Here is a 17,569-nt window from a genome sequence, read left to right on the forward strand (position 1 = left end):
GAAGTAAAAACAAACAAACAAATAAATAAATAAAAAGCCTGTCCATCAGATGTTTGGCCCATTGAATAATGCTAGGTGCTTTACACTATTTATATCAGTGACAGGAGTGCTTGCGATGCTCTCCAAGGAGCTGGTTGTTGCCGCCTGACAGCACACTGCCTTGTAGTTCCTCTCCGTACATATGGTGTGTTAGTGTTTATTTAACCCCTTTTGGGCGGGAACCCCCTTTTGGTGTTTTAAGCATTATGTTATGCTTTAGCTGTTGAAAAATAGCAGATCTACAAGCTCATAGCGCGCCACCGAGTGGCGCGCTACGAGCTTGTAGGTCTGCTATTTTTGAAAAATCGTGAAAATGTGCCTGAAATCTTTGAATATATGTTCTTTCAGAGCGAGTTTTTAACTCAAATCTTTGCTACTGAGAGGGTCCCTGGAACAACATATTTTCAGATGGGGGTCAGCGGCCAATGTCATATATATTTGGGGTTCCTTGACATGAATATGTTTGAGAACAACTGACATAGAAACATTGGGTTTTTAATAAAACTGTCAGGATTTAGAAGACGTACTTTTTTTTTATTTTGACGTCAGGCCTAAATGTGTTAAAGCACGTCCCATTAAGATTTCATAAAGGTCCGGAATCAGCCCGGGCCTTCTAACGGGGTGGACGCCAGTTCACCAGGCATGAAACTCGCTCCAATAGAAGGGCTTTTCGTGAAGCGCTGATTGACCCGTTAACCCATTTAGGCCTGACGTCGGAATAAAAAAAACGTTCGCTCTGAAAGAATATACTGTATATTCAAAGATTTGTGCCGCATTTTTACGATTTTTCAAAAATAGCAGACCTACAAGTTCATAGCGCGCCACTCGGTGGCGTGCTATGAGCTTGTAGATCTGCTATTTTTCAATAGCTAAAGTATAACATAATGCTTAGTTAAAACACCAAAAGGGGTTCCCGCCCTGAGGCCGATTCTACCAACGTCTTTCTAAAATCCTCCCATTTAAATAGTTTTCTGAAAAATTCATGTTGCTATATCAGTGGTGCTCACACCTTTTCATGTCTAGGACCCACAAAACTATATGTATTTGGCTGCGGACCCCCATCTCAAAATATCTTGTTACAGGGACCCGCAGAAGCATAGGACGTTCGCTTTAATATAGATTTGCACACATTGTCGCGATTTTTCAAAAACAAAATTGCAGATCTACAAGCTTGCAGTGCGGCAAGAAGTGAGAGCTTGTATATCTGCAATTTTGGTAATATCCAAAACTAAAATCTAAAATAACACTGATGCATTCCCGGATTTAATGGGTTAAGAGAAATGATAAAATAACAATAGCTGAGAAACAGAGAACATCAATATTGTGAGACAAACACCAGCTAATAAAATAAATCCAATTATAATATTTTTTATATAAATTACACATAGCTCTTAGATTGGGGGGGGGGGGGGGGGGTTGTTGGGTTACCAGGGGCCCCCAGCAAAATTGGTAAATACGTCACAATCATTTTAACCACTTTAATCATATTGTATACTTTGGCTATTAAAAAAAAAGCAGATATGCAAGCTCTCAAGGTCTCCACACACCAGCCGCGAATTCGGATTTTTAAGTGGCGTTTCTCCATCGGTTTTCCGAAAAACGCGGCCGGTGTGCAACCACCTTCAGTGTCTTGAAAGTATTACGATTTTTCTTTTTACACAAGTACTCTGGGCGTCGCTGGTCTCCCACAGCCAAAGACATATCGTATATATCGTTGACGTGAAATAGTTTGAGAACCACTGCTGTAACTGGCTGAGCTACCAGCAGGGAGCCTTGCATTATCTCCACTGGTTCAACAGGCAGATCAATCATTTTAGGTTCTTCTTTTTCAATGGCACTTTAAATACGGAAGTAATTAGCACATGCCAATGAAGCCTAGCCACCAGCAATGCATTCTGCCTGAAAAGCTTAACCACTTAGCCACTTAAATAAAAAACCCTATACTTAGGTGACCGAATTCCCAAGGGCACTATACAAGGCAATACAAAAAAAATGGATGATCTACAAGCTCACAGTGCATCACGCTGAGATGCGTTCGGAGCTTGTAGATCAGCTATTTACACCAAATGCATGTCCCGAAATAGGGATGCTGGGATGATAGCAATGTGACTTATTTATGACTATAATGCCATTACTGATTTTTAAAAATCAGTCGTGGAGAAGATGGAGACACACAAGTCAGGCTAGTGTTTCCCTTGGCTAAGCCACTGCTTGGCTAGAACCCCCACTGAGCAGCAGTAAGTATAGTGTAAACACAAAGCATGTGACAGCAATTACTAGATCCTGGGATGTCTCCCCCGGATATTAGGTCAGGCACAATGTTGAAGGTGGTCATTGGATGCAAACGGTTAATTTCTAACAACCCACTTCCTGAAACATTATTAGACCACCCTGTGGTAAATGGTTAACCCATTTTGGGCGGGAACCCCTTTTGGTGTTTAACTAAGCATTATGTTATACTTTAGCTATTGAAAAATAGCAGATCTACAAGCTCATAGCGCGCCACCGAGTGGCGCGCTATGAACTTGTAGGTCTGCTATTTTTGAAAAATCGTAAAAATGCGGCACAAATCTTTGAATATATATTCTTTCAGAGCGAACGTTTTTTTAATTTCGATGTCAGGCTTAAATGGGTTAAACCCTACTGATATTGAGAGTGATTACGTGTGTGTGTGTGCGTCTGTCTGTGTGTGTGTGTGTGTGCGTGTGCGTGTGCGTGTGCGCGCGTGCGTGCGTGCGCAGCGACTCTGTAGCACTGTATATACGGTGCGTGTGTGAGACGGAGCGAGTGTGTGTTTTCCTTTTGCAGTGCATTGTTTCTTTAGCTGCTGTTTTTGAGTCCCTGGAAATGATTTAATTTTCTAGTGGCCTCTGCTATCAACGGGCGGCCTCTTGAGAGAGATGTCTGCCTTGATAATTGTGCCATGAACCTCATCAGCATTTCAGATGAAATGGAGCTAGACGGGTCACTTTGAGTTTAACAGACGCTAATTTGATTGAAATTCAAACTGGGAGCAACGGGAAGTAAATTGTACGCCTTTCTGCAATGGCTTCCTCTCACTCATGCCCGCCTTTCTTTCTTTCTCCTCCAGATACGCAGCAATTGCTTTTTTGCCCCGGCTGCCATATATTCTTTTTTTTTGCGCTTTGTGAATTTGAAATAGCCTGCCTTCTGTCTTTTCAAAGCTGGGAAGTGCCAAGGGGTTGGGCGAGACGGAGAGGCAGTAGAAAAACAATCTAGACTTCAACAGATTAGAAGCCAATGTTGCACAGAGTACTGGTTGCCGGAATTCACCGTGGTGGCCATGGTACCTGATTTGAGGGAACGATATTGTGTTTTTTCCCTGTACTCCAGCGCTAACATGTAGTGTTTCACATCATATTCACTATCATCAGCCTCCATAACATTCACTCAAACAGCCACATAGAATCGTGTTAGCATAGAAACCGTAGCGGTGCCAAAGTCAACATTTTGTTACGGTACGGTGGCAACACAGTCGGTAGCATCCTGACTGATGGTGTAAGCGCTTGGACATGTCTGGGTACAAAAAAAAAACATGTATGACATTTTTCTCACTTGAAGCAAGCTAATTCCTTTGACATGCTTTATGATGGGAGATTGGCAGTGTAGGATGGTTAAATTGGACGTGGTTGCGTGGCATCGGGAGTGCCATCAGTTACACCTTGTTGGCATCTTATCATATACCTTTCTGCTGTCAGCATACTGTGCTCATTTTAGAAAGCGTTGGATTTGTGTGTGGTGGTGATGGTGGTAGTGACTTTCTTAATTGCACTGATGCCTGGCTCTCCCAAAAGGTCAGGGCTTAGATTTGAAATGCCTCTCTGGCCAACAGTGAGAACATAACCTAGGTTTATGCTTCCAGTACAAGTGTGGAGGTTGAGAAGAACTCACACTTATTTACATGAGTAGATCATCTGTGTAGCAATGATTTCATTAAAATGCATGCTATTGCATTCTATTTTCTCTCTTTTTTTTCCGACAGACTTACAGCACATCACAATGCGTTGTTAACTAAAATAGTCACACCAGGTTGAAAATGGTTAATGAATCATGAATGGGTGTACAAGGGAAAGAGGCTACAAATAGTACATAAGATTACTTTTATCATATACAATCATTATTATAATTGTTTATAAGAGCTAAAGAGCAACCATATCTAATCACATCCTCAAACAATTAGCTGATAATGTTAAAATGGGTCATCTGTACTTAATGAGGGGAAAATGTTGCGTATCAACATATTTTATAGGTTTTGCTGTAATCTGACCCACAGTTAGTATTATAGTAAATCTCTTTTCCATTTTGATTTTTAAACCTACTGTACCAGATCATTTACTCAGATAAATCATACCATCTCTCTTTACCCCATGAAGGCAGTCATGATTGGCAATCAAGACATTGATTAAAATGGAATGGTTCACTCTGGAGAAAGACTGCCTTGGTGCCGTCGACATAATTATTTATTATGTACATACTTAATTACTCTGTAGCCCCAGAGCCACCAGAGTCAGAAATATCATATTTTACATATCTTTAATTAGTCCTCATTTGGAGACCTTGTGCCTCGGCAGGCCCAAAAGGTGAACTTTTCATGGGGGTAAACTAAATTTCAATTACATGCTACGCTCCTAAATTGAGGGTTAGCAACAAGCCTAGAACGCTCATTAGGGCTTCTGCAATTGGTCTCAGGAGGTGGCAACCGTGGCATGCCCACAGTTTCATAGAGAAGACGGGCTGCGAGTCTCACAGTCCCATAGATCAGGGACCCCCTTGCTCCCTAGCCTGCAGAAATTACGGCAATACATCAGAAAGACCTATCAACACTTGCACTCACATTGAGCCATCGGAAATATGGGCGAATATTTTCTTTGTCCAACGCCTCCCCACGTTTGCATACATTAACATGAGGAACAGTGGCACTGGCAGGTCTTATTAGTGTCATGCATTTTATTCGTGATTTCATTCTATTTCATCGGCCAATGTATCACAAGTATGGCATTATTCTCGTCGCAATCTGTTGGGTAAAGCATTGTCATTTATATTATTCTCGCTTGATATGCTCGTACATGAGCTAAAAGCATGGGTTCGTGAAAAGTGTCCGCATAAAATATGGAGAGTGCTGCTCTGTACCGTTGAAATATTACCTGTTAAAATATAAAAATAAAAACATGTTCCCAGCAGGCGGTGCATGTTTAACTTCTATGCAATTCTAGTATTCACATAATAAAGAAAAAATGCTTTGCAAGACCACTCCTCAGCACGCGCACACATGAGAAATGACATGGGTATAGGGGTGCACATGTCATCTTTCCCTGATGAAGACCTTTATCGGTGAAAACATGTTGGAATTCTTATGGAATATATTTTGTTTTAAACTTTACTTCCTCCCCTCCACATTTTTTGAGTGTTCAAATCTCTTCTTCTTTAAATAATTAAATAAATACATTTTCTCTGAAAACATTTAGTAAAATGCAATAGCAAAAATTGCTGATCTACACATCACACCTCACAATGCAATGCGTAGGGAGCTTGCTATTTGTGCATGACACCGTTGTATGACGAAGTATAAAATAGGCTAATTGATTTTAGTCAATTATCAAATATTTATTAGTACATTTTTGTGTCAATATATTGATGCACTTCTCAATTACTTAGCGCATTTTGACCTGACGACGATTCTACAAATGCCTTCTAAATCAGTTTTCTGAAAACCTCTGTTTCTATGTCTGTGGTTCTCAACCTTTTTCATGTTAAGGAGCCCCAGAATTATATGTAATAGGCTGCCGACCCCCATCTGAAAATATGTTGTTCCAGTGACCCCCAAGAAGCATCTGTAAATATGTTGTTCCAGTGACCCCCAAGAAGCAAAGATTTTACTTAAAAACGTTCACTCTGAAAGAATATAGCCTATGTTCAAAGATTTGTGCCACATTTTTGCGATTTTTCAAAAATAGCAGATCTACAAAAATGATCTGCTATTTTTCAACAGCTAAAGCATAACATCATGCTTAAAACACCAAAAGGGGTTCCCGTCATGAATGGATTAATGAATCAATTAATCAAACACGTAATCAATAGAATAATTGCTAAGAAAATATTTTATATTTTAAGCCTTATAATGATGGCACTCCCCTGGTTGAGAATTGACATGCATGCTGTTGTTATTGCACTGCTGTCAATTTAGAAAATATACTTTAAATTTGGTTTCACATGTCATGGGGTTCTAGCTACCTTTACCAAACAAAATAAATCAATTGTAAATGTTCTTCCTTTGTGGGGAAAAAAATACATTTATTCCCTTTCTGTGAATTATTTTAACATTCAAATAAGGTGTGTGTGTGTGTGTGTGTGTGTGTGTGTGTGTGTGTGTGTGTGTGTGTGTGTGTGTGTGTGTGTGTGTGTGTGTGTGTGTGTGTGTGTGTGTGTGTGTGTGTGTGTGTGTGTGTGTGTGTGTGAGACTGTGTGTGTGACTGTGCGTGTGTGTGTGTGACTGTGCGTGTGTGTGTGTGTGACTGTGCGTGTGTGTGTGTGTGTGTGACTGTGCGTGTGTGTGTGTGTGTGTGTGACTGTGCGTGTGTGTGTGTGTGTGTGACTGTGCGTGTGTGTGTGTGTGTGTGACTGTGCGTGTGTGTGTGTGTGTGTGTGACTTTGCGTGTGTGTGTGTGACTGTGCGTGTGTGTGACTGTGGGCGTGCGTGCGTGTGTCCGCGAGCAGTTGTATGTGCTCACACGTGCGTGCGTGTGGAGGAAAGAAGCCAGCCTTGGGAGATTAATTGCCTTCAGTGCTGGTCAGAAAAAAAAATATTCAAATGGCTAATTCTGCTCCTGGAGTTATCATGATTTAGTGGGCTTTTCAGTTGAACACCGACCAGGGCTGTTTGTTCCCCTCATCGGATGGTTCCTTTTCTTTTTTTTTTACTGCGCTGCAAAAGACTGTACAATATGTACCCACAGCATGCAGATGAGATATTGTCGCTGTCGGGTGGAAACATTGTATGTCCAAAAACCTTCCTTTTTTTTGATATTTTTTTTGATTTTGTGCAATGCTCTTGTATGATGAAGTAGGGTATTAATTCCCCTCCCCCGCCCCCAAAATGGAAAAAGTTTAAATATGGAGATACAAGGTTTGTGCCCGACAGCACTGATATGCTGGTCTTCAGTTGGGAACACACACAACATGGCTGGTCCATTCCCATGCTATACTGTAGTCTGGGAACACACACAACATGGCTGGTCCATTCCCATGCTATACTGTAGTCTGGGAACACACACAACATGGCTGGTCCATTCCCATGCTGTACAGTACTGGGAAACACACACAACATGGCTGGTCCATTCCCATGCTCTACTGTACTGGGAACACACACAACATGGCTGGTCGATTCCCATGCTGTACTGTACTGGGAACACACACAACATGGCTGGTCCATTCCCATGCTATACTGTAGTCTGGGAACACACACAACATGGCTGGTCCATTCCCATGCTGTACAGTACTGGGAAACACACACAACATGGCTGGTCCATTCCCATGCTGTACAGTACTGGGAAACACACACAACATGGCTGGTCCATTCCCATGCTGTACAGTACTGGGAAACACACACAACATGGCTGGTCCATTCCCATGCTGTACTGTACTGGGAACACACACAACATGGCTGGTCCATTCCCATGCTATACTGTACTGCAGGGTTCCCCAATTAATTTTCCTCGAGGGCCATATTTTGACTAGGGTACCAGGCTGGGGGCCGAGTCCGCACGCGTGTCTATTGGGGAACCCTGCTGTACTGCAACACTACCTGCCTGTGAATAACACAACAAACACACACACAAACACTTTTCTGTTTGCCTTTTAGTCTTCGTAATCACACATTGCACAGTCAGGGAAGATATGTCAAATTACTGAAATAAAAAAAGAGAGAAATATAGGGACAATAGCCGATATGGAAGTTTGTAGATCAGCTATTTCTGCTTTGTTATGTATGAACCTCTTTCACTATGGAAACGATTTTGACAAATAATTGCGATTGGACCATTATGTAATTAATGTGACAGACCCACTGGTCCTTTATTAGAAGAAACACATGTGATCTCTGGGTAGGGCTGCAACTAGAGAGATTTATTATATTATTTTATTTTTTTGACATCAATGAATCAATTAACCATGTACTGTACCATGTTTTATACTTCATTCCACCATGGTGTCATTCAAAAGCAGTGGAAATAGCACAATCTCAATATTTTGGATTTTCTTTTTCTTAAAAAAAAAATGACACGGCCAAAATAGGGATTGATTGTTTTATACAGTTAGCAATCAATGTTGTATTTAATATTGATTTATATTGTTTAAATCTACTAGTGTGATGAACTGTGTCTAAACGGGTATGCTGTATGTAAAGCGACTTTGAGTGCTTAGAAAATGGTTATGTAAATCTGAGGTGTTATTATCTCTGGGCACTGCAAAATCAGCAGAACAGAGTTATTGATATGGATTGTTCACATCACTTTATGTCCACTCTCTTGCGCCTGGTCGCAAAGATGGCCCGCCTGAGGTATTGATGTCATTATCGTGGTTCCAGTGTGGCAGCAGGGGGGTGGTCAGTTAACTCCCCAGACATATGAACGGTGCTCCTGGTTCAATTAGAGATGTCTCCTACACACACAACATGCTAAAGGTCACTATTCATACAAGATGAGAGGGGAAGAGATGTATCGTAGCAATGTTGTACTGAGGCAGGAGGGTCACAAGAGGTTGTATACCTTGTGTGGGGTTGTTGCAACGGTCTGCGCCTATGCTCCCCAACCTTATGTGGAATGTGGAACTCTGCCCACTTATTTTAGCCCATCTGTCCACTAAGTGGTCAGATCATGGGTGGCTTTCGAAGAATCTTTATTTTAATGGTCAATTGTGTTCTGGAACTATTCTAGTATAGCTTAGAAAACGCCCACAGTTTTAAAGAACAATACCACAAGAACGTTATTATATATTCACATTATTATTTTTAATTGATGTTCTATTATCAATTAAATCTTAGTGTTTTGCAAATTATTTGGGGGCCCACTCGCAATGTCCGCTCGGCCCGCCAGTCTTCCCTGGCCCACGGGTTGTGAACCACTGGTCTATACACATCTGGGACATTTTCTACTTGGTTTGTTTTTTTTAGCTAAATTTATTCAAAGAGTATGCATGACATTATATTCAAATTTTGGAAAAATAATACAACCCTTGTGTTTAAAATGTTCTTCCACCCCTCCCCATCCACCCACCATCCTTCCCCACGAGGCCAGACATACATTTTCTACTTTGTGGACAATAAATCGTTTTTAAAAGACATACACGTAGGTGTCCTCATATGCTATAGAGCGAAAAACAATGGCTGAAGCATGAAACTGAACAGAAAGGCATTGACCTTGAAACGATATGGCTTAAACGGCAACAGTGAACAACATTGCCAAGGTTCTAACATAAAGCATCAATTGTTTCACCCATTGTGACTGAACTGAACCGACTTCCACTTCCACCACAGAAATGTAGTCATGCACTCTGAGCCCGAAGAGCTGTGTTTTTGTGTACTTTTTCCATTGCTGCACTGAATTAATCTCAGCTGCGGTTTTGTAGCGACTCCTCTGTTTCTTAGGATGTGTTTGTAGAAATAAACGGTATGGATTTCTCTGAAATTTCAAAGATTTGAAGTTGACCCCCCCGCCCCTCCCCTTTGTGTTTGTGACCAGGTGTAACAATCGGACCCAGTGCATTGTGATCACTGGTTCGGACGTCTTCCCTGACCCGTGCCCAGGGACCTACAAGTACCTGGAGGTCCAGTATGAGTGTGTGCCCTACAGTAAGTGTGAACCTTCTGTCATCAATTGAAATGTTCCCCCAGGATGCCTTTCAACACCCCGCCTCATTCTTAGCTACTCTTTCTTAACCCACCCTCTCTCGCTCTCTCTCTCTCTCTCTCTCTCTCTCTCTCTCTCTCTCTCTCTCGCGTGCGCACGCTCTCTCGTGCTCTCTCTCTCTCTCTCTCTCTCTCTCTCTCTCTCTCTCTCTCTCTCTCTCTCTCTCTCTCTCAGTTTATCCTTCCTTCCCTTGTCTCTCTTACAGTTGTTTTGCTTTGGTTTGTCCTTCTCCCCCCAACACTTCTTCTAGCGCCTCCTCGATTGTCTCTCCTTCCATCCGTGTCACCTCATGAGCATCCCATAAGAGATGACCTGTGAAACCCTTTGTTCCTCCTCTATGCTGCTTCCATTATTGATGTGCTCACCATGTTTTCCAGCAGACTTTTCCCGAGCCAGGTTATGAGGTAGCAGACTACAGGGGCAGGGTGATAGAAGTCACGCTGACTGCCGATGAGGGCAAACCAGTGCACCATTACTCAGTCTTGCAAGGAGAACTATCAGTCGAGAAACACCGCACCGTAATGGCTCAATACCCCCTCGGTACAACAGGTGTTGAAATATGTTAACAGATGTTCCGTTACATAACGGAACAGAGCGGCTTTACATATAAAGTCAACAAGGTAATATTTCATGCGAACAGATAGCGTTAACATTTAGCTGCACGTCGGATGCTAAAATATTCATTGCCATTTAGCCCCAAACAATCTTTAGATTGCCTTTTGCATTAAAATTCCGCTCTGTCCTTTAAGCTTCTATTTTCATTAGCAATTTGTGGAGCTAAAAGACCCATCTAACCTTTACTAACTGATTAATCACCAGGAATTACATGAATTGCCAGAATCACTAATCAGGTGGAACTGAAATGATTAGAGTAGCAGTGATGGCAAGCTAGTACTTTAGCAGTATTTGATGCACAGATTACATGTATTCTAGTTTCATATTGTCTGTAGAAGTTAATCTAATGTTAATTTAATACCAGGCCATTAACCAAGATTATTATTATTATTTTTGTAAAACATCACCTATAACCACGATTTATACTTATGTAGAATTTTCAACGAGTCATACAACAGACCATAAATGATGCATTACTAGGATGGCGTCCAGCCTATTTGGGGCCATGCATGTCGGGAACGATGCAAGTCGTTCATACTGTTACGTGACACAAATTTTATGCAAAGCTCGGCCAATCAGGCGGGGTTGACGAAAGGGCCTTTCTGTGTGGAGTTTGCATTTTCTCTCCGTGTCCCCTAGGGAAGGTACCCTCACAAATCACATACAGTAATCCTGGTCTCTATACTGCCTCCCCTACTGTGATAAGCTCCAAATGTAGACCAACGACCAAGGTCGCAACTCGCAACCAGTGACTTATTGGTCGCAACCAATGGCTTATTGGTCGCGACCTATAGCTTTAGGTCGCGACGTATAGCTTTAGGTCGCGACCTATAGCTTTAGGTCGCGACCTATAGCTTTAGGTCGCGACCTATAGCTTTAGGTTGTGACGTATAGCTTTAGGTCGCGACCTATAGCTTTAGGTCGCGACCTATAGCTTTAGGTCGCGACCTATAGCTTTAGGTTGTGACGTATAGCTTTAGGTCGCGACCTAAAGCTATACGTCACAACCTAAAGCTATAGGTCGCGACGTATAGCTTTAGGTCGTGACCTATAAGCCATTGGTCGCGACCAATAAGTCATTGGGCATGAGCTCAGTTCGGGGCTCTCTCCAGGTTGGCCGAGGGATTGTAGGGCCCAGGATTATTACAGCTTTGGCAATTGGCACCGGGTGAAAAAATGGGTTAAAAAATCATGGGATAAAAAAATTATAGAAAGAAAAATCACACCTGTGTGAAGTGAGGGGCGCTCTTATAATCATCGCATATAATCTTGCCTCTTTCTCAGACCTGTGGGCTGATAGATCCATATATTTTTGAGGGGCGCTAGTGGTCGGACGCTGGCTGAGTTATGCCAGGGACACATTTTGTGCGACACACACACACACACACACACACACACACACACACACACACACACACACACACACACACACAGAGAGATTCTGTGAATTATAGTACAGATGTTCCACAGTGCCAGGGCGCCTGTCCCAACCATTTTCCCCATGAAGTTAAATCAGAATATGTAAGTGAACATTATTAGGGAGCAAACCTCATTACAACCCAAAGGTTAATGTCTGCAAGGCTTTGAGGACCTGTAATTAATAATAGAATCAGCCATAATGAGCATTGGATTCAGCCTAATGGAGCATGGCCAAATATACTCACTTTTGCCTCAAACCCTCCACCTGTGTTGGTTTTCTCAACTAGTCCGCCCGTGTGCCTCCATACGAAAGTGAACTATCGATTGCACCTCTCGCTGTGCAACTTCAAACCTTAATGGTGGGATTAGCCTTAAGGTGCACTTGACTTGTGCGCACCTGCTGTTGCACTGGGCTTTTGGTTCCTCCGTGTGCACCAAGGCATCAGTCAGATCTGCACAAACACGCGTCTGTGATATGCGACTCCTGGCAAAGTGTATCTAATAAATGATTCCCTGGTGATCGTCCCTTCCAACATTAAAATTTGTGAAGCGTGCGTGACTTTAGTCCCATCTGTTTGCTTCTCAAGGAGCGCCGTGCCCACACAGAATAGGACCACGAATACAGAACGTGTCCTATCGCCACTGTCCTGGTAAGTGATTGTTGTCACTAGGGGTGTGAATCTTTTGTTATCCCACAATTTGATTAGATTTCGATTCTTTTGAGGTTCGCGATTTGATCCAAATCGATTCTCGATTCAAAAATCGATTCTCAATTCAAAACGATTAATTTACTTGTTCCCTTGCCAATAAACTTGCCTGTATGTCATTCAGTGTTCAATAATACTATATGACTGATGCAAACATGTTGCAAATAATTGACATACATAACATTAATGTAATTCAATTCACAATCTCAACTTTCCACATTTCCTCCAGTCCGTTTCCCTTTGCAAATGAGTTCAAAGAACATCCTCATTTGAGGAACCGATAGAGACAGATAAGACAGATAAGAGATAAGTGTGAATTAATAATAATAATAATAATAACACAACAAAGACCTTGTTGTCCCTCCAGCCTATAGATATGTGGCTGTGAGGAAGCAGCAATGCTATCGGGAATATTTGCTATTGGGAATATTTTTAAAGATTGCAACAAGATGCAACAGCTTCTCTCTCTCTCTCTCTCTCTCTCTCTCTCTCTCTCTCTCTCTCTCTCTCTCTCTCTCACACATGCACACACACGCACAACAACTTTGGAGGCTGGTAAGGGAATCTGGGAAGTTAACATTATGGCACCAACATGAAGAAAGTTAATAGATAACAACATTTTCGAAAATTGTGAATCGATTCAGAATCGTGGAAAATAAGAATCGCTATTTTTACACAAATCCAAAAAGAATCCGCCACCCCTAAGTGTCACCCCCGTATGGTGGAATCCAGTCCTGTCTAGTCCAGTCCAGCCTTTTCCCCCTCAAGACCAACTAGCTTGTTGTAGACTGTGATGTGTAAGCCGTGCCTTTTCTTTCCCCTAACTAATCCTGCGTCTCTTCTTGTAAGTGTCCATGTATTCCCGATGACCAATCAGTTTGTTGAAGACATTAAATATGAATGGTCTTTCAAGACGTTGCGGTAGAGTGAGACTTATGGCAGGGAGTAGCTGTAGTGTGGCAGGATTTACTGAGCTTTTGCACTGATCCTAACATTTTCATTGATGGATCATACAATGTTCAATATCAAGATTTAGTTACCAAAAATGGCAGTGGCCCAAAACCTTAGGAATTTGTCCCCTATTTTCAAGGATACGTGGCTTCCGAAGATGTTTTGCAAGACTGGATATTAAATCCCTGTTAAGCTGATCAGTGACTGCAGAACAGATTTGAAGGAAGTGGTAGAGGTTAGAGTGAGCTGCCCCCCAAAATGCCGGAATAATCTTTATTCAGAATCATCATTATTGTCATTATTATTATTATTATTATTATCTCCGGTTTTCAGGTGTAAATAAGTTGGTGAAATTGTTTACTTGTTTATGAGCCCGTAACATTGTTGCATTCATGGGCCTGTGCCGGGTTCAAAACCAACGTTTTCTTAGAACCTGGCTGTTTTTTTTCAGTGCGTAGACGGAGTGTTTAACTGTATTTTTTATTATTTGCTAAATTAATTATATTAAGATGAATAATTCAATTTCAGTCTAGGTGTATAAATAAATGTAATTATCTTGCTTGCTTCATGCGAAGGACTCGCAAAACAAGTGTCGGGTAGGCAAGCAGTGAAAATCCGATACTTAGGCCTACATGAACTTTTTTGTAGCCATTGATTGACTGTTGAACATTAGGAATAATCCATCAGACTTTGTGGTTTACAGAGAAATGAGTTTGGCAGGCAGAAATCTGTTCAAAATTACGTGCAGGGTCTTACAGAATAGCATAATCCCCACCTCAATTCTTTTTTAAAAAAGGAGGAGAGAGAGAGACGTTATATCTGAGCACGAGCCCAGCATGACTCTGGCCTGAGTAAATACTGCAGAGTGAAATTCTTAGCTGACAGCCCCGGACCAGAAGGTGGGCCGTGCCTAGTCCCAAAGCATTGGTTCCCTAACCAAGGGTCTTAGTGTGTCCTTTGACATTTAAATGGCAGTTGAATACCAGAAAGTAATAGATACTTTTCTTTTAGTTATTTCACCTCGATGAATCATCCATTGTCCTCGTCATTAAGCTTTCGCATTGTCACCTACAAGTAAAAAGCCTGAAACAAACCACGTACATTTCAACCATTTTCTTTTTTCTTTTCTTTTTTTTCATCTTAACCCATTTTGGGCGGGAACCCCTTTTGGTGTTTTAAACATTATGTTATGATTTAGCTATTGAAAAATAGCAGATCTACAAGCTCATAGCGCGCCACCGAGTGGCGCGCTATGAACTTGTAGGTCTGCTATTTTTGAGAAATCGTAAAAATGTGCCTCAAATCTTTCAGAAAATTGTCATGATTTAGAAAACATTTTTTTTTAAATTCGACGTCTGGCCTGAATGGGTTAATAATGTGGTTCATGTCAAGAGCCACCCTCATTATCACCATGCACAAGCCAGGGATGGTAGTTCACCTTCACCTTGCACCTTCTCAATTGGCTGTGGTAATTGCCTTGGAAAAGGGAACATAAAGCAAAGAAGTGTCTTCATTAAGGGCTGCTCTTGAAATTGTGGGAGAAAAATGATAAAATAAAACTCCTATGGCTGTTGCTATGCTACTGTGTAAAACAAAGTGGGGACAAAACGGGCATATCTGCCTGCACTAACAGGACTTCTAAGCCATCAGTGCTAGTTTAGCTTTGTGCCTATCTCGGTTATATACACATTTTACGTTACTACAGAAGTTTATATTGTGTACTCCTTATATACTAGGCCTATGATTTCCCCATATGTACAGTAGTATGGCTACAATACAATACAATACAATACAATACAATACAATACAATACAATACAATACAATGCAATACAATACAATACTATTGTAGCCATACTACTGTACACATGGGGAAATCATTTACTGTAGACTCTGCAGTACATGATTGTCCCTTGCATAGTATGGTACAGTTTAAATGATGTTATTTTTCTATTTGCTTCCTGATGCTTAAATAATGCTGGAGCCACTAATTGAGTCTGCAGTGGACAGCAGACATATCAGCCAAGTTGATACAGACAGTTGGCCAGTCTAGTCAGGACTAAAGTACATTACATGCAATTCAAAGGGAGCCTCGGACTCTGGAAGGCAAATGCCTCGTAGTTTATTAAAGTAAAGGTACAGAGCGGATTGGATTAAGATGGAACATGCAATAAGTCATAATGTGTAAGTAAATCAGTCTTAGAGCAGGACAGCAGAGGTGCGTGGTGACAATGGAAGAGGGGTTTTGGGTGGTTGGGTGTCTTGTTTAGTTTCTTTTCTATACTGTAATGTCCAACTGTTACTGACTCTTCTTCCCTTCCCTTGTGCAATCTGCAGGACACCTCCTGGCCACCCTGATTCATTCTCTTCTTCCACTGAGCAGTTTCTGATCACAATGATTGCCTTTCCTTTTCCCTCCTTTTTATTTCTTTTTTTGTTTGTTTTTATTTTATTTCTTACTAACCACTCTTTCTTTCCAGATTTCCACCTCTCTCTCCTTTTCTCCATCTCTGTTTCTCTCCCTTGGTCTTTCGTCTTCTCTTTTATCTGGCCCGGCGCAGCTTCTGGGAAGTCGACCGTTGTTAATTTGTTTACTTCTCCTCGCTGTTTGATGTCTTAGGTATCTGTGGTTCCCTCGAATCACTTCTGCAGAGTGCCATGCATTACTTGTGCTTCTTCTCAGCCTGATTTCTGTCTTCTTCTCTTTTTGCTGTCAATAGAGGCATGCCTGTTGTAACATTTTGATCACTTGACTGGATTTAAAAAACAAAGAAGGAGCTTTTTCTCTAAACGTGCATGTCATCTCCCCCCTGTTCAAACAAATGCTAAATATATTACAAAATAATGCTTTTCTAACAACGATAGTAGGCAGTTTTAATGACATTCTCAGGCAATCGTGTGTTTTTCATTTGCCATCTTTTGCTCTCTTAAATTGTGCTAATGTTATTCGCTTCACCACCACTAGCTTACTTTACACAGTGAAGTGTAAACACTTCAACGTTTAAGGACCTTGTTTAAAAAAATGGCTAAGTGGCCTAATAAAAGAAAAAGTATTTATTTATAGATGAATATCATTGGAAACCGCAAATGTATGCAACAAATCAAGCACAGTGTTTACCCTGGAACTCAGGATACACAGTTCAACTGTGAGTACCTGATTTGGTTTTGCTACTGTGATTTAGGGCCATTATCAACTTCCTTGATGAGTGCAGAAAAAATGCACAACCCTTAAGCTAGACGTCTTTTCTTTTTTTATAGCCTACATACAGTACATCACTGTATTTCACACATTTACTTGATGTCATTGTTCTCACATGGTGAATTAGTGTAACGGTACAATACAATATTGTATCTTCCAACCGCTTATTTTAGTGCTTGGCCTAGTAGTGGCCTACCTTTTAGCTATCAGAAACACAATTTGGCTTCATCACTTGTGGTATTAATTATCAGTGTTACTCAAAGCAGGTTTGGTGTACGACACCCCTTTGACCAAGGTCAAATTTCCCTAAAGTATGCTGGGGCTAAGTTGAACATTTAACAGATATACACTGTAAGCTAGTGAGCATATTATGCGCTAAGGAAAGCATGACCAGAATGGTGAAATTGCTTCCGTTGGATTAAGATTGTGTTGGATGATAGAGTAAATGAGGAGCTACAGATATATACTGTATTCAGCTATCACTATGAACCTGGCTATTCCACCTGGAGTTAGGTTTGGTTTGTGGCAATGGGTGTATAAGAAGATATCACACGTTTATTTTATTTTTTAATAATGTAACTTCCTTGGACAAACCGTTGAAGCTACAGATGTAAACAACCAGCAAAATAATATAAAATGGGACCATATAGTAGAAGAAAACGTTTTTCTTTTTTTTTAACACTGAAAAGTTTTTATTTTTATTTTTAAATTTTTTAA

At 41.1% G+C, this 17,569-nt stretch overlaps 1 protein-coding gene across 1 annotated transcript in view; it reads left to right on the top strand.

Annotated features, from left to right (window-relative positions):
* Window positions 1-17,569, top strand: part of adgrl2a (adhesion G protein-coupled receptor L2a) — a 161,977-nt gene that overhangs the window by 87,225 nt on the left and 57,183 nt on the right. Inside the window, 1 exon segment of the mRNA XM_079506221.1 lies at window positions 9,795-9,904. Within this exon segment, the coding sequence (XP_079362347.1) occupies window positions 9,795-9,904 (110 nt within the window).

The sequence above is a fragment of the Electrona antarctica genome (assembly GCF_951216825.1).
Source record: "Electrona antarctica genome assembly, chromosome: 7".
NCBI lineage: Eukaryota > Metazoa > Chordata > Actinopteri > Myctophiformes > Myctophidae > Electrona > Electrona antarctica.